The sequence below is a fragment of the Argopecten irradians genome, chromosome 16 (assembly GCF_041381155.1).
Source record: "Argopecten irradians isolate NY chromosome 16, Ai_NY, whole genome shotgun sequence".
NCBI classification, from domain to species: Eukaryota; Metazoa; Mollusca; class Bivalvia; order Pectinida; family Pectinidae; genus Argopecten; species Argopecten irradians.
Window position 1 is genome coordinate 33,520,425 of NC_091149.1, and position 18,528 is coordinate 33,538,952.

At 34.8% G+C, this 18,528-nt stretch overlaps 1 protein-coding gene across 1 annotated transcript in view; it reads left to right on the forward strand.

Annotated features, from left to right (window-relative positions):
• Positions 1-18,528, forward strand: part of LOC138310196 (putative leucine-rich repeat-containing protein DDB_G0290503) — a 39,135-nt gene that overhangs the window by 17,113 nt on the left and 3,494 nt on the right. Inside the window, exons 8-14 of the mRNA XM_069251313.1 lie at positions 549-644; positions 5,795-5,905; positions 6,900-7,127; positions 8,574-8,735; positions 9,783-9,884; positions 10,088-10,173; positions 14,445-14,562. Of these exons, the coding sequence (XP_069107414.1) occupies positions 549-644; positions 5,795-5,905; positions 6,900-7,127; positions 8,574-8,735; positions 9,783-9,884; positions 10,088-10,173; positions 14,445-14,562 (903 nt within the window). The remainder of the gene's footprint in view (positions 1-548; positions 645-5,794; positions 5,906-6,899; positions 7,128-8,573; positions 8,736-9,782; positions 9,885-10,087; positions 10,174-14,444; positions 14,563-18,528) is intronic.

Below are 18,528 nucleotides of genomic sequence, written 5' to 3' on the forward strand. Positions count from 1 at the left end.
TTTGTGAATGATCAGGAAACAATAGGACTGATAAGCTGCCATTTTGGATTTGTCACTTTCTCAGAAATACAGATGTGGTCTTGCTTCCTTAAATTAAACTTGCAGAGACTTCATGGTCCTGAGTTCTGCATATTAACTTTGTTACAAATCCAAGCACAGGATGGCAGACAGTTTCTTGGTTCTGAGTTCTGCATATACAGTGGCCATGTTTAATTTGACAATTGAAGTGTGTTTTTGCTAAACAATATAAGAAGTTTTTAATATCTTTCTATTGACTGACATAGATCAGTGTTAGCTGGGTGCTAAAATCTCTTGTTCATATAAATTACCATGATATTTAGTTTTATAAAAGGTCTGGTGTTAATTATGTAATTCTTTAAGATATTTTATGTATAGAACAAAAAGATATTTAACTGGATTCTGTACTATTATAGCATATGATATATTAATATTGACAATTTATTCAGTTTACTGCTGCATTATTTATCAAAAGAAACATCTGTTTATTTTGTAGTTTTACAGTAGTTATACAGTACTTGTCATTCCAGACTTGCTCCAGTGAGGACTCAAGGATTTCTGTTCCCAGGTGGTACTTAGATAAGGAGACGGTCCATAAAAGAGGAGCCCTCTGTAGACTATCACCAGTAGGTATAGAAAAAGGGGCACGATCAGGTCTGTTACCATCTGATTGGTAGATTGTTGGCTAAATCTGTAAGTAAAAAAGCATGATTGGCTGAATTTGGCTTTGTTGTTCACAAATCTGTATCAGTAGAAAACTCTGGTTGGCTGAATCTATGTTAAGAGAAAACTGGTTGGCTGAATTGTTGTTGTCTCTCTTTGTGTATGGGAGACTAAAATAATCATCTGGGTGTTTTAGATTTATAGCTGTCTGATTGGTAGGAGTAGTTTCTGATCAGAGTAACCTGTATGTTTGATTTGGTTAAGTTTATAATTACAGGGTGACTGTGTTCTGTTTATAATTACAGGGTGACTGTAAATTCTGTGTTCTGTTTATAATTACAGGGTGACTGTGTTCTGTTTATAATTACAGGGTGACTGTAAATTCTGTGTTCTGTTTATATTTACAGGGTGACTGTAAATCCTATGTTCTGTTTATAATTACAGGGTGACTGTAAATTCTGTGTTCTGTTTATAATTACAGGGTGACTGTAAATGCTGTGTTCTGTTTATAATTACAGGGTGACTGTGTTCTGTTTATAATTACAGGGTGACTGTGTTCTGTTTATAATTACAGGGTGACTGTAATAACTGTGTTATGTTTATAATTACAGGGTGACTGTAAATACTGTGTTATGTTTATAATTACAGGGTGACTGTAAATTCTGTGTTCTGTTTATAATTACAGGGTGACTGTAAATGCTGTGTTCTGTTTATAATTACAGGGTGACTGTAAATGCTGTGTTCTGTTTATAATTACAGGGTGACTGTAAATTCTGTGTTCTGTTTATAATTACAGGGTGACTGTAAATTCTGTGTTCTGTTTATAATTACAGGGTGACTGTAAATTCTGTGTTCTGTTTATAATTACAGGGTGACTGTAAATGCTGTGTTCTGTTTATAATTACAGGGTGACTGTAAATGCTGTGTTCTGTTTATAATTACAGGGCGACTGTAAATGCTGTGTTCTGTTTATAATTACAGGGTGACTGTAAATGCTGTGTTCTGTTTATAATTACAGGGTGACTGTAAATTCTGTGTTCTGTTTATAATTACAGGGTGACTGTAAATGTGTTCTGTTTATAATTACAGGGTGACTGTAAATTCTGTGTTCTGTTTATAATTACAGGGTGACTGTAAATGTGTTCTGTTTATAATTACAGGGTGACTGTAAATGCTGTGTTCTGTTTATAATTACAGGGTGACTGTAAATGTGTTCTGTTTATAATTACAGGGTGACTGTAAATTCTGTGTTCTGTTTATAATTACAGGGTGACTGTAAATGCTGTGTTCTGTTTATAATTACAGGGTGACTGTAAATTCTGTGTTCTGTTTATAATTACAGGGTGACTGTAAATGTGTTCTGTTTATAATTACAGGGTGACTGTAAATTCTGTGTTCTGTTTATAATTACAGGGTGACTGTAAATTCTGTGTTCTGTTTATAATTACAGGGTGACTGTAAATTCTGTGTTCTGTTTATAATTACAGGGTGACTGTAAATTCTGTGTTCTGTTTATAATTACAGGGTGACTGTAAATTCTGTGTTCTGTTTATAATTACAGGGTGACTGTAAATTCTGTGTTCTGTTTATAATTACAGGGTGACTGTAAATGCTGTGTTCTGTTTATAATTACAGGGTGACTGTAAATGCTGTGTTCTGTTTATAATTACAGGGTGACTGTAAATGCTGTGTTCTGTTTATAATTACAGGGTGACTGTAAATGTGTTCTGTTTATAATTACAGGGTGACTGTAAATGTGTTCTGTTTATGATTACAGGGTGACTGTAAATTCTGTGTTCTGTTTATAATTACAGGGTGACTGTAAATACTGTGTTCTGTTTATAATTACAGGGTGACTGTAAATTCTGTGTTCTGTTTATAATTACAGGGTGACTGTAAATGCTGTGTTCTGTTTATAATTACAGGGTGACTGTAAATGCTGTGTTCTGTTTATAATTACAGGGTGACTGTAAATGTGTTCTGTTTATAATTACAGGGTGACTGTAAATGCTGTGTTCTGTTTATAATTACAGGGTGACTGTAAATGCTGTGTTCTGTTTATAATTACAGGGTGACTGTAAATGCTGTGTTCTGTTTATAATTACAGGGCGACTGTAAATGCTGTGTTCTGTTTATAATTACAGGGTGACTGTAAATGCTGTGTTCTGTTTATAATTACAGGGTGACTGTAAATTCTGTGTTCTGTTTATAATTACAGGGTGACTGTAAATGTGTTCTGTTTATAATTACAGGGTGACTGTAAATTCTGTGTTCTGTGTATATTTACAGGGTGACTGTAAATGTGTTCTGTTTATAATTACAGGGTGACTGTAAATGTGTTCTGTTTATAATTACAGGGTGACTGTAAATGTGTTCTGTTTATAATTACAGGGTGACTGTAAATGCTGTGTTCTGTTTATAATTACAGGGTGACTGTAAATGCTGTGTTCTGTTTATAATTACAGGGTGACTGTAAATTCTGTGTTCTGTGTATAATTACAGGGTGACTGTAAATGTGTTCTGTTTTTAAATACAGGGTGACTGTAAATTCTGTGTTCTGTTTATAATTACAGGGTGACTGTAAATGTGTTCTGTTTATAATTACAGGGTGACTGTAAATGCTGTGTTCTGTTTATAATTACAGGGTGACTGTAAATGTGTTCTGTTTATAATTACAGGGTGACTGTGTTCTGTTTATAATCACAGGGTGACTGTAAATGTGTTCTGTTTATAATTACAGGGTGACTGTAAATTCTGTGTTCTGTTTATAATTACAGGGTGACTGTAAATGCTGTGTTCTGTTTATAATTACAGGGTGACTGTAAATGCTGTGTTCTGTTTATAATTACAGGGTGACTGTAAATGTGTTCTGTTTATAATTACAGGGTGACTGTAAATGCTGTGTTCTGTTTATAATTACAGGGTGACTGTAAAACTGTGTTCTGTTTATAATTACAGGGTGACTGTAAATGCTGTGTTCTGTTTATAATTACAGGGTGACTGTAAATGCTGTGTTCTGTTTATAATTACAGGGTGACTGTGTTCTGTTTATAATTACAGGATGACTGTAAATGCTGTGTTCTGTTTATAATTACAGGGTGACTGTAAATGCTGTGTTCTGTTTATAATTACAGGGTGACTGTAAATGCTGTGTTCTGTTTATAATTACAGGGTGACTGTAAATGCTGTGTTCTGTTTATAATTACAGGGTGACTGTAAATGCTGTGTTCTGTTTATAATTACAGGGTGACTGTAAATGCTGTGTTCTGTTTATAATTACAGGGTGACTGTAAATTCTGTGTTCTGTTTATAATTACAGGGTGACTGTGTTCTGTTTATAATTACAGGGTGACTGTAAATGCTGTGTTCTGTTTATAATTACAGGGTGACTGTAAATGCTGTGTTCTGTTTATAATTACAGGGTGACTGTGTTCTGTTTATAATTACAGGGTGATTGTGTTCTGTTTATAATAACAGGGTGACTGTAAATTCTGTGTTCTGTTTATAATTACAGGGTGACTGTAAATGCTGTGTTCTGTTTATAATTACAGGGTGACTGTGTTCTGTTTATAATTACAGGGTGACTGTGTTCTGTTTATAATTACAGGGTGACTGTAAATGCTGTGTTCTGTTTATAATTACAGGGTGACTGTAAATGCTGTGTTCTGTTTATAATTACAGGGTGACTGTAAATGCTGTGTTCTGTTTATAATTACAGGGTGACTGTAAATGCTGTGTTCTGTTTATAATTACAGGGTGACTGTAAATGCTGTGTTCTGTTTATAATTACAGGGTGACTGTAAATGCTGTGTTCTGTTTATAATTACAGGGTGACTGTAAATTCTGTGTTCTGTTTATAATTACAGGGTGACTGTAAATGCTGTGTTCTGTTTATAATTACAGGGTGACTGTAAATGCTGTGTTCTGTTTATAATTACAGGGTGACTGTAAATGCTGTGTTCTGTTTATAATTACAGGGTGACTGTAAATGTGTTCTGTTTATAATTACAGGGTGACAGTGAATGCTGTGTTCTGTTTATAATTACAGGATGACTGTAAATGCTGTATTCTGTTTATAATTACAGGGTGACTGTAAATGCTGTGTTCTGTTTATAATTACAGGGTGACTGTAAATGCTGTGTTCTGTTTATAATTACAGGGTGACTGTAAATGCTGTGTTCTGTTTATAATTACAGGGTGACTGTAAATGCTGTGTTCTGTTTATAATTACAGGGTGACTGTAAATGCTGTGTTCTGTTTATAATTACAGGGTGACTGTAAATGCTGTGTTCTGTTTATAATTACAGGGTGACTGTAAATGCTGTGTTCTGTTTATAATTACAGGGTGACTGTAAAATGTGTTCTGTTTATAATTACAGGGTGACTGTAAATGCTGTGTTCTGTTTATAATTACAGGGTGACTGTAAATTCTGTGTTCTGTTTATAATTACAGGGTGACTGTAAATTCTGTGTTCTGTTTATAATTACAGGGTGACTGTAAATGCTGTGTTCTGTTTATAATTACAGGGTGACTGTAAATTCTGTGTTCTGTTTATAATTACAGGGTGACTGTAAATTCTGTGTTCTGTTTATAATTACAGGGTGACTGTAAATTCTGTGTTCTGTTTATAATTACAGAGTGACTGTAAATGCTGTGTTCTGTTTATAATTACAGGGTGACTGTAAATTCTGTGTTCTGTTTATAATTACAGGGTGACTGTAAATGCTGTGTTCTGTTTATAATTACAGGGTGACTGTAAATGTGTTCTGTTTATAATTACAGGGTGACTGTAAATGCTGTGTTCTGTTTATAATTACAGGGTGACTGTAAATGCTGTGTTCTGTTTATAATTACAGGGTGACTGTAAATGCTGTGTTCTGTTTATAATTACAGGGTGACTGTAAATTCTGTGTTCTGTTTATAATTACAGGGTGACTGTAAATTCTGTGTTCTGTTTATAATTACAGGGTGACTGTAAATGTGTTCTGTTTATAATTACAGGGTGACTGTAAATTCTGTGTTCTGTTTATAATTACAGGGTGACTGTAAATGCTGTGTTCTGTTTATAATTACAGGGTGACTGTAAATGCTGTGTTCTGTTTATAATTACAGGGTGACTGTAAATGCTGTGAAGTGATGCTGTGTTCTGCCTTACTGTATCTGAGCAAACAAGAAATGGTCAACTCACCTTTAATGTATTTGATTCAGGAATTGGTCACCAAGGTAAGGTAATAGATGTTTATCTCGGCCATTTTATACAAATACCCTCTCCGCCTATTTATTGCTGTTCAAGATTCGTCCGTCCCTAAACAATTTTTGTTACCACAATTTATCAGAAGGTACTGAAGGGTTCTTTCTCACACTTCATGTATATGTTGTTGCCCAAAGACTTTAGTTGGGCACAATGCATTTGGTAACCGAATTGGACCACTAGATGGTAGACAGGCAGCCATCTTGAACAAGTTTGTTAGCACAGTATTTCTGAGAATGCACTGATTCAAGGGATCTCCCTCAATTACACAAGTCAATTGCAAGATTGCTGACAGGCAGGCATCTTGGATATGTCAATTTGATTTGTTTTTAGGTCATCTGACCCGGAGGGTCAGGATGACCTATAGTCGTCATGTTTCGTCCGCTGTCACAGTGCGTTAACTTTTCACATTTTGAACTTCTTCTCAAGTTCTACCGGTGCAATTTTGCTGAAACTTACATAAAAGGATCCTGACATGGTCCCAACAAAGTGTAATTTTTTTGGGTCAATCCAAAATTCAAGATGGCTGTCGCAGTGGCCATCTTTAAAACACATTTTGAACTTCTTCTCCAGTTCTACCAATGCGATTTGACTGAAACTTGCTGGAAATGATCCTGACAATTTTTGGTCCCGACAAAGTGTTGATATTTTTCGAGTCGATCCAAAATCCAAGATGGCTGCCACAGCCACCATCTTCAAAACACATTTGAACTTCTTCTCAAGTTCTACAGCTGCAATTTGGCTGAAACTTGCATGAAATGATCCTGACATGGTCCCAACAAAGTGGTGCTATTTTTCAGGTCATTATGAAATCCAGGATGGCGGCCACAGCAGCCATCTTGAAAACACATTACAAGCTAATACAACAACCATGTTTTATAAATTATACAATATATTGTACAGTAAATTATACAATATATTGTACAGTAAATTATACAATATATTGTACAGTTTCTGTGTTATCAGAGTCACAGAAGAGAATCACAAGGCACCGAGCTTCCAACAGAAGGATCTCACCCCAGCTTACACAACCAAGGATCTCACCCCAGCTTACACAACCAAGGATCTCACCTCAGCGCACACAACCAAGGATCTCACCTCAGCGCACACAACCAAGGATCTCACCCCAGCTTACACAACCAAGTGTTTATCGCAAGGGAGTCAAAGTTACAGGAAAAGATTCAACAACTGGAGGTAAAGTGATATAACAGTAAAATATTTTATTTTTATATACAGTAAAACAGCGTTATAATAAACCTGTGGAAGCCAACAGAATTACTTTGTAATTCACCTATTACTGTACATATATGTACAACAGACATGTTATGGCTACATTTTACCTTGATGTGGAACAGAAATTACTTCAGCATTATTCTCAATATCTCAATTTGTTTTATTGTAAAAGTAAGTAAAATCACGGAAGTTAAGCATTACTCTCAATATCTCAATTTGTTTTATTGTAAAAGTAAGTAAAATCATGGAAATTTATGCCAAATTAGTACACGAGTTATCTGAATTAAATTATAAGCATTATTCTCAATATCTCTTGGGGTTATGAAGTCATAGACAAAAAAAAAGACATTTTTCATAGTCGCGAACATCTAAAAAATTTGACATATATACATATATAAACACGATTAAACACCAACTATTGTTTAAATGATACGTATCGTTTATGCTCTGTTGGCGGTGGAGCATCTTTAAACAAACAAACTAGCCTAGGCTAAAACAAACAAACTAGCCTAGGCTAAAAACTAAATAGCCTACTATATAACAGTCTGATTAGTTTCTATATTCTTGATTTCCTTTAAAAATTAATGTACATTGTATACTTTAATTACCACTACTCTAGTCTGAGACTAGTAATTGTCACTGTAATATTTTGTGATTTTAACAACCATTGTGATCACACCATTTTAATATAGGAAATATTTAGTTGATGATTAAATCCAAATTCAACTCTTATTTTGAAACTTTTTGTGATCTCAAATTTTAAATTTGTTTACATCGAATTTTCTGCCTTAACACAAAATTCGAATTTCTGTTACAAAAATATCTGCTACATTTGATGACATTAATTATTACTTGATAATTAATTCAGGAATCAAGACAAAAAGAGTTATCAGACCGAATGTATATGATCTTTATAGCAGTTTTATCTGTTGTGGTAAATATCACCAAATAGACAATGTACTATTAATATATTTAGAATCATGGGAAGCACATTAATGATATAAAATTAACATAAAGGTTGATTTAAAGAGTTACTACGTACACTGTAAATAAGAATAAATAAAATCAGGATTAATACATGATATGTTTCTTCATTAAGGAGTTACCTCCCCTTACCTTCATACGTTAGTTCTGTTTGTTTGTACCACCTGTAACAGGAGGCCTATGGCCTCGGGAAACAGTTCATCGGGTTGGTCCCAACACCTCCAGAAATAGTTTTGACTGTTGACTGAAAAGTCAAACTATTGACCGGTCAATAGGTGAAATTACTCCATTTACATTTATATAGAGAGTCAGGTAACAAATTAACATGTTTTGTCAGTAAAATATTTGGAAAGTGAAATTGAGCAATATACAGGAAACTTAATGTGTATAATAATCAGTATATAAACCATTGAAAACTTTCAGGAATCGTTAACAAATGAACGACAAAAAGTCCTGAAAGTGATGACAAAACTGAAGGAAACTGAAGAGCAGCTGACACTGAGAGAAATCTCTGTAATTGATGAGGAAACTCGAATCCGCGAGAGCTATAAATCTGAGATAGAACAATGGAAGAAAACGTCACAGGTATCTATTAATGTATGCTTTATCACCACTGCCTCTATTACAGTAACCACAAATGTTGTAGAAGTTATCAAACTCCAGGTATCTCAAATATAAATGTTATGGATGTAGTGTAGTGAGGTGATCAAGCTAAAAGTTAGGCCATTGGGTGCCGACTAGATCATGAGTTCGAGGCTGGATAGGACACAAGTCATAAAATTGTCATCCTTTGTCTCGGCTTTCTAGATAATCTGTAGTTTCTAAACACAATGCATCAATATACACTTTGTGTTGTTGTTGATCTGCAGATTTTCCCGTAGAAATTGTACATGGGTGGAGGACTAGTGGTAGAATGTCAGACACCTTAACCACTCAGTCACCACAAACCAGAGGTGGAGGTCTAGTGGTAGAATGTCAGACACCTTAACCACTCAGTCACCACAAACCAGAGGTGGAGGTCTAGTGGTAGAATGTCAGACACCTTAACCACTCAGTCACCACAAACCAGAGGTGGAGGTCTAGTGGTAGAATGTCAGACACCTTAACCACTCAGCCACCATGACCCAGAGGTGGAGGTGGAGGTCTAGTGGTAGAATGTCAGACACTTTAACCAGAGGTCCAGATTGAACATTTAAATGTCTATGCATATAAATATGATCATTTAAAGATGCTCCACCGCCGTCAAATGGTTTTTTTTCACTATCAAAAACAGGAGAAGCCGATTTAGTATTTTTCTTCAGTTACAAAAGTTACTTACTTTACACCATTACCAACATTGAAAAGTACGAGCTTCTCATTTTACTTCAAGTTAAAAATATGAAAAAATATTAATTGCATCCCGAAAAAATTCGGTGGCACTATATCTATATGGAATGAAGTACTGATTGCACATGCACCAAAGGCAAAATAAATTATTTCATATTATTTTTTTGTGTTAATTAGACATGTATATATACGATAGTACACCAATTATTATTCAAATAATGAATATCATTTATGCTATGTCGGCGGTGGAGCATCTTTAATATAATCATACAGTAATTCAGAAAACGCCTATGCTATTTCTTTCAGGTTAAATTTGAAGACTTACTTGCAAAGAAAGATAAACTAATTATGAACCTGGAGGCAACAGTCAGTTTCAAAGAGAAGATGCTTTCCAGGACACAAATACAGGTAAAACATGTACAACAAATCTCATACCAACTTTTCTACCAATCAAAAATATCTATATTACGATACTCAAATAGAGCAATATCCTCTGAACTGATGGAAATATCACCCCTGTAAATGTCCTGCTATATGAAAATACCTCACCCTTTAAATAGAATTGTTTAAGAACAAAATAATGTGGAATCATGGTTCATCATTGCTTACAGTTGGAGGAAGCTGAAGCAGCAACAGAAAAGAAAGTCGGATGTTTGGTGGACGAACTCACACATTATATAGCTCAGAACCGCAACAGGTAGGAAAGTGGGATGTTTGGTCAACGAACTCACACGTTATATAGCTCAGAACCGCAACAGGTAAGGAAGTTGGATGTTTGGTGGACGAATTCACACATTATATAGCTCAGAACCGCAACAGGTAGGAAAGTCGGATGTTTGGTTGACAAACTCACACATAATATAACACAGAGCCGCGACAGGTAGGAAAGTTGGATGTTTGGTCGACGAACACGCACATTATATAGCTCAGAACTGCAACAGGTAGGAAAGTTGGATGTTTGGTCGACGAACTCACACATTATATAACACAGAACCGCAACAGTAAAGAAAGTCAGATGTTTGGTCGACGAACTCAACACATTATATAGCTCAGAACCGCAACAGGTAGGAAAGTTGGATGTTTGGTCGACGAACTCACACATTATATAGCTCAGAACCGCAACAGGTAGGAAAGTCGGATGTTTGGTCGACGAACTCACACATTATATAGCTCAGAACCGCAACAGGTAGGAAAGTCGGATGTTTGGTCGACGAACTCACACATTATATAGCTCAGAACCGCAACAGGTAGGAAAGTCGGATGTTTGGTCGACGAACTCACACATTATATAGCTCAGAACCGCAACAGAAATAGCTCAGAACCGCAACAGGTAGGAAAGTCGGATGTTTGGTCAACGAACTCACTCAATATATAACACAGAACCGCAACAGAAAGAAAGTCTGATGTTTGGTCGACGAACTCACACATTATATAGCTCAGAACCGTACCAGGTAGAAAATCGGGCGTTTAGTCGACGAACTCGCACATTATATAGCTCAGAACCGCAACAGGTAGGAAAGTCGGGCGTTTGGTCGACGTACTCACACATTATATAATACAAAACCACAACAGGTAGGAAAGTCAGATGTTTGGTCGACGAAGTCACACATATAGCTCAGAACTGCAACAGGTAGGAAAGTCGGATGTTTGGTCGACGAACTCACACATTATATAGCTCAGAACCGCAACAGGTAGGAAAGTTGGATGTTTGGTCAACGAATTCACACATTATATAACTCAGAACCGCAACAGTTAGGGAAGTCAGATGTTTGATCTACGAACTCACATATTATATAGCTCAGAACCGCAACAGGAAGAAAAGTTGGATGTTTGGTCGAAGAACTCGCACATTATATAGCTCAGAACCGCGACAGGTATGAAAGTTGGAAGTTTGGTCGACGAACTCGCACATTATATAGCTCAGAACAGCAACAGGAAAGACAGATGGATGTTTGGTCGACGAACTCACACGTTATATAGCTCAGAATCGCAATAGGTAGGAAAGTTGGATGTTTGATCGATGAACTCGCACGTTATATAGCTCAGAACCGCAACAGGTATGAAAGTTGGGCGTTTGGTCGATGAAATCGCACATTATATAGCTCAGAACCGAAACAGGTATGAAAGTTGTATGTTTGGTTGACGAACTCGCACATTATATAGCTCAGAACCGCAACAGGAAGGAAAGTCGGGCGTTTGGTCGACGACCTCGCACATTATATTGCTCAGAACCGCAATAGGTATGAAAGTTGAGTGTTTGGTCGACAAACGCACACATTGTATAGCTCAGAACCGCAATAGGTAGGAAAGTCAGATGTTTGGTCGACGAAGTCACACATTGTATAACTTAGAACCACAACAGATTGGGAAGCAGGATGTTTGGTCGGCGAACTCACACATTATATAGCTCAGAACCGCAACAGGTAGGAAAGTTGGATTTTTGGTCGACGACGTCACACATTATATAACTCAGAACTGTACAAGGTAGGAACGACGGTTGTTGGGTCGACGAACTCACACGTTATATAGCTCAGAACCACAACAGGAAGGAAAATGGATGTTTGGTCGATTACCTCGCACATTATATAGCTCAGAACCGCAACAGGTATGAAAGTTGGAAGTTTGGTCGACGAACTCGCACATTATATAGCTCAGAACCGCAACAGGAAGGACAGTTGGATGTTTGGTCGACGAACTCACACATTATATAGCTCAAAACCGCAACAGGTATGAAAGTTGGATGTTTGGTGGACGAACTCACACATTATATAGCTCAGAACCGCAATCGGTAAGGAAAGTCGAATGTTTGGTTGACGAACTCACACATTATATAACACAGAACCGCAAAAGGTTGGAAAGTCGGATGTTTGGTCGACGAACTGGCATATCATATAGCACAGAACCGCAACAGGAACGAAAGTCGGATGTTTTGTCGACAAACTCACACATTGTATAACTCAGACCCACAATAGATAGGAAAGTTGGATGTTTGGTTGACAAACTCACACAATATAACTCAGAACCGCAACAGTTAGGAAAGTCGAATGTTGATCGACGAACTCACACAATATAACTCAGAACCGCAACAGATAGGAAAGTCGAATGTTGATCGATGAACTCACACAATATAACTCATAATCACAACAGGTAGAAAAGTCGAATGTTTGATCGATGAACTCACACAATATAACTTATAACCGCAACAGGTAGAAAAGTCGAATGTTTGATCGATGAACTCACACAATATAACTTATAATCACAACAGGTAGGAAAGTCGAATGTTTGATCGATGAACTCACACAATATAACTCATAATCACAACAGGTAGGAAAGTCGAATGTTTGATCGATGAACTCACACAATATAACTCATAATCACAACAGGTAGGAAAGTCGAATGTTTGATCGATGAACTCACACAATATAACTCATAATCACAACAGATAGGAAAGTAAGATGTTTGGTAGACGAACTCACACAATATAACTCATAATCACAACAGATAGGAAAGTAAGATGTTTGGTAGACGAACTCACACAATATAACTCATAATCACAACAGATAGGAAAGTAAGATGTTTGGTAGACGAACTCACACAATATAACTCATAATCACAACAGGTAGGAAAGTGGGATGTTTGGTCGACGAACTCACACAATATAACTCAGAACTATAACAGGTAGGTAGGATCAATCCAGCCTTTATCTTACATTCACTCATGTATAAGCCTGCTTATGTGTGCTGCACACATCAAACACGAACCCTATAGTAATCACCATGTCTGTCTGTCCACAATTGGTTTACGGAGATTACCTTATCAACCAATTTAATTCTATTTTAGCTCGCCTATTCGAAGAATAAGGGGAGCTAATGTTGTCACCCCGGCGTCGGCATCGGCATCGGCGTCAGCGTTGGCGTCCCATTTCACGTTAAAGTTTTTGAGCAAGTTTCTGTTTCGTCAACTGTTTAAGCTTAAGTCGTCATAAATGTTTATTATTTTATTTTCCTAATGTTTATAGATGCTGAACGTGATAATACTACCAATTTGGGGCCCTTTAGGGTTTTTTTTAGTCTGTTAATTTGTCATATTTCCATGTTAAAGTTTTTGAGCAAGTTTCTATTTTGTCTATTGTTTAAGCTTAAGTCATCGTAAATGTAATTTGGGGCCCTTTAGGGGTTTTTTGAGTCTGTTAATTTGTCATATTTCCATGTTTTAGTTTTTTCACATAAACTCATAACATTGTCTGTTTACCATAAAAAATTTATACTGCAAAAGAAGACATTTCAACTTCTGTTGGGGGCAAAATAATATAGACTGAGGGCACTGCTTGATATTTTTAAATAGTAAATACTTGAACATCAACTTCTTCTGAATAGCTTTGCTGTTCTCCAACAGCTCTTGTAATGTGTTTTGGGTTACAAGTCATTTACTGCGGCTTACAGACAATTAATTGGTGCAATAGAGGTTTGAATTTTTCCAAAGAATTTTTCATAAAGAGACAATTAAATTTGGCGGGGCCCTATCTGACAGACATCAGATTTCTAGTTAAGGTAACACGATGTGACCTATTTATAAAGACCATGTGGTTTTAATGACCTAACTTATTTGGTTTGCCCTCTGGGTTGTCCTCTTACTCATCAGTAATAATGTTTTAATATTGAAGGTACAAATGTAAGTAAAATGTATCACTATATACTGTTGAATTAGTGTACATATACAGTTGATTTCCTGAACTTTAATAACTCAAAGACCCTATTAAATTCAATTTTAAGATACTTTTTTATCTCAATACTTTTTTCACTACATATTCAACATGTACCCTTAACTTATTAGATAGTTGGACAACTCGCAGTTTTATCCATTGGTTCCCTTGGTATACACATAACAAGATGTGACTATATATATTCAACAATTGATCAAATATTGGTTAAAACAAAACAAAATTTTTATTTCATGATTATTTTTCAGGACCAAAAGTCTGTCTAAGTTATGTGCAGAACAATACCAAAGTACTGAAGAGGAGGAATCTAGGGGGAAATGGCAGTTACTACAGGAACTTTGTGACACGGTCCTTACAGAGTTACAGGTAAGGATATTAATGCCATGCAATTACTACATGGTGACACGGTCAACGATTCCTGAAAGTTTTCAAAGTTTATTTACAGGAAGAGTTAAGTACGTAGTGTTTTACCTCCCTTTATTTACAGTTTGTGTTGACTTATCTCCCTTTATTTACAGTTTGTGTTGACTTATCTCCCTTTATTTACAGTTTGTATTGACTTATCTCCCTTTATTTACAGTTTGTATTGACTTATCTCCCTTTATTTACAGTTTGTATTGACTTATCTCCCTTTATTTACAGTTTGTGTTGACTTATCTCCCTTTATTTACAGTTTGTATTGACTTATCTCCTTTTATTTACAGTTTGTATTGACTTATCTCCCTTTATTTACAGTTTGTATTGACTTATCTCCCTTTATTTACAGTTTGTATTGACTTATCTCCCTTTATTTACAGTTTGTATTGACTTATTTCCCTTTATTTACAGTTTGTATTGACTTCCTCCTTTTATTTACAGTTTGTATTGACTTATCTCCCTTTATTTACAGTTTGTATTGACTTATCTCCCTTTATTTACAGTTTGTATTGACTTCCTCCTTTTATTTACAGTTTGTATTGACTTATCTCCCTTTATTTTCAGTTTGTGTTGACTTATCCCTTTTATTTACAGTTTGTGTTGACTTATCTCCCTTTATTTACAGTTTGTGTTGACTTATCTCCTTTTATTTACAGTTTGTGTTGACTTATCTCCCTTTATTTACAGTTTGTATTGACTTATCTCCCTTTATTTACAGTTTGTGTTGACTTATCTCCCTTTATTTACAGTTTGTATTGACTTATCTCCCTTTATTTACAGTTTGTATTGACTTATCTCCCTTTATTTACAGTTTGTATTGACTTAACTCCTTTTATTTACAGTTTGTATTGACTTATCTCCTTTTATTTACAGTTTGTATTGACTTATCTCCCTTTATTTACAGTTTGTGTTGACTTATCTCCTTTTATTTACAGTTTGTGTTGACTTATCTCCCTTTATTTACAGTTTGTGTTGACTTATCTCCTTTTATTTACAGTTTGTGTTGACTTATCTCCCTTTATTTACAGTTTGTATTGACTTATCTCCTTTTATTTACAGTTTGTGTTGACTTATCTCCCTTTATTTACAGTTTGTATTGACTTATTTCCCTTTATTTACAGTTTGTATTGACTTATCTCCCTTTATTTACAGTTTGTATTGACTTAACTCCTTTTATTTACAGTTTGTATTGACTTATCTCCTTTTATTTACAGTTTGTATTGACTTATCTCCCTTTATTTACAGTTTGTGTTGACTTATCTCCCTTTATTTACAGTTTGTATTGACTTATCTCCTTTTATTTACAGTTTGTATTGACTTAACTCCTTTTATTTACAGTTTGTATTGACTTATTTCCCTTTATTTACAGTTTGTATTGACTTATCTCCCTTTATTTACAGTTTGTATTGACTTAACTCCTTTTATTTACAGTTTGTATTGACTTATTTCCCTTTATTTACAGTTTGTATTGACTTATCTCCCTTTATTTACAGTTTGTGTTGACTTAACTCCTTTTATTTACAGTTTGTATTGACTTATCTCCTTTTATTTACAGTTGTATTGACTTATTTCCCTTTATTTACAGTTGTATTGACTTATTTCCCTTTATTTACAGTTTGTGTTGACTTATCTCCCTTTATTTACAGTTTGTGTTGACTTAACTCCTTTTATTTACAGTTTGTATTGACTTATCTCCTTTTATTTACAGTTGTATTGACTTATTTCCCTTTATTTACAGTTTGTGTTGACTTATCTCCTTTTATTTACAGTTTGTGTTGACTTATCTCCCTTTATTTACAGTTTGTGTTGACTTATCTCCCTTTATTTACAGTTTGTATTGACTTATCTCCTTTTATTTACAGTTGTATTGACTTATTTCCCTTTATTTACAGTTTGTATTGACTTATCTCCCTTTATTTACAGTTTGTGTTGACTTATCTCCCTTTATTTACAGTTTGTATTGACTTATCTCCTTTTATTTACAGTTTGTATTGACTTATCTCCCTTTATTTACAGTTTATATTGACTTAACTCCTTTTATTTACAGTTTGTATTGACTTATCTCCCTTTATTTACAGTTTGTGTTGACTTATCTCCCTTTATTTACAGTTTGTGTTGACTTATCTCCTTTTATTTACAGTTTGTGTTGACTTATCTCCTTTTATTTACAGTTTGTATTGACTTATCTCCCTTTATTTACAGTTTGTATTGACTTAACTCCTTTTATTTACAGTTTGTATTGACTTATCTCCCTTTATTTACAGTTTGTATTGACTTAACTCCTTTTATTTACAGTTTGTATTGACTTATTTCCCTTTATTTACAGTTTGTATTGACTTTTCTCCCTTTATTTACAGTTTGTATTGACTTATCTCCCTTTATTTACAGTTTGTATTGACTTATCTCCCTTTATTTACAGTTTGTATTGACTTAACTCCTTTTATTTACAGTTTGCATTGACTTAACTCCTTTTATTTACAGTTGTATTGACTTATTTCCCTTTATTTACAGTTTGTATTGACTTATCTCCCTTTGTTTAAGTGTTTAGGTAGCAGTGTACAGTAAGACCGAATGGCCATGGGTGAGATTTTTATTAAGCAGAAAGCCCCTGTTTTATTATATGCATAAAAAATTAAAAAATGTATATGTCCTAAAATTGGTGAATTCAATCTAGAGAATTATATGCAGGCTTCACATTTGCATAAAGAAATTCCCCAAAATGGGTTCGAGATTAATGGTTTAGAGGGTATCCGAATGTGCGTCTAAGATGGAAAAAACTCGATACTGTAGCAGCAGAAATTGATAGCTGGGGTACGAGGTAAGATTGCTCAAAAGTTTAATGATATACCTATGTCGAAATAGGCTCAGTTCCGCTATCACGGCAGTGATGCTTGGTTTTAAACTGTGTTCAAGAAAAAAAATTCTCCTAGAGGGGGTGTAATTTTGGGTTGAAAATCCCAATTTTTTGCATTTTTTCAAAAAAAACAAATTTGGTTACCATGGTTTTTACAGGCTCACAAAACCACAAAAAGCAGACCTGTCCAAAATTGAACTCTGCATAACTATTGCAAATGTTGTGTAGATTAAAAATATATATACTTTTATATAGATGTTATTTAAGGTTAAAAAGCTGTGTGTACATAATTAAAGCCTGCACTTCATTTTGCTGAATTTTTCAAATCTACTGTACACTGCCACCTTATAAGTGACTGAAATTCTCATTTTTTGGAAAATGACCTTGATTATAATTGATTTTGCTAAATTTTCATTCATTTATCCTAGAAATCACAATCAAACAGTTTGAAACTGTGTAAATACATATAATTTTCATTTGGTACAACTAAAGGGAGGTAACTGGCTCATTTTGCCATTCTGTAATTTGCTACCTAGGTATGGTATGATATGCTTGACTGTTAATTGATTAATCATTTTACACTTGAACAGCAAGCTGAAAACAGCTAACCGCGTGTCTCTCAGTCCATTTAATATGAATTCTAATTAATTTTGCTCTGCTAATTACCCGGTATCCATGGAAATTTACAGCAAAAGTGCTAATTTTGGGATTTTTTTCATTGATTTCTCAGTTTTCATATAATTAAGGCTATAATATGTATTTTTTTGTACTAGAATGAGTGTTCGGCTAAGCCGGTATTGTCAATTATTGCCATTATCTTAAGATAAGAGGGAAAAGGGGCTTTTTTTTCAATAAAATGGGAATAACGTACAGTTTTATATGATTACATGTAATATTCTGTATTTCAAGGGTGGGATCACAATATTTTGATGTAATATGCAGGAAATTATGACATTTTGAATGTCATGTTAAGATTTATCTATCAGAATAAGTGTATTTAGTGCTAAGGTGAATTAGAATAGGATTTGTATTGTCAGAAATAATAACACTAAGTTTTTATG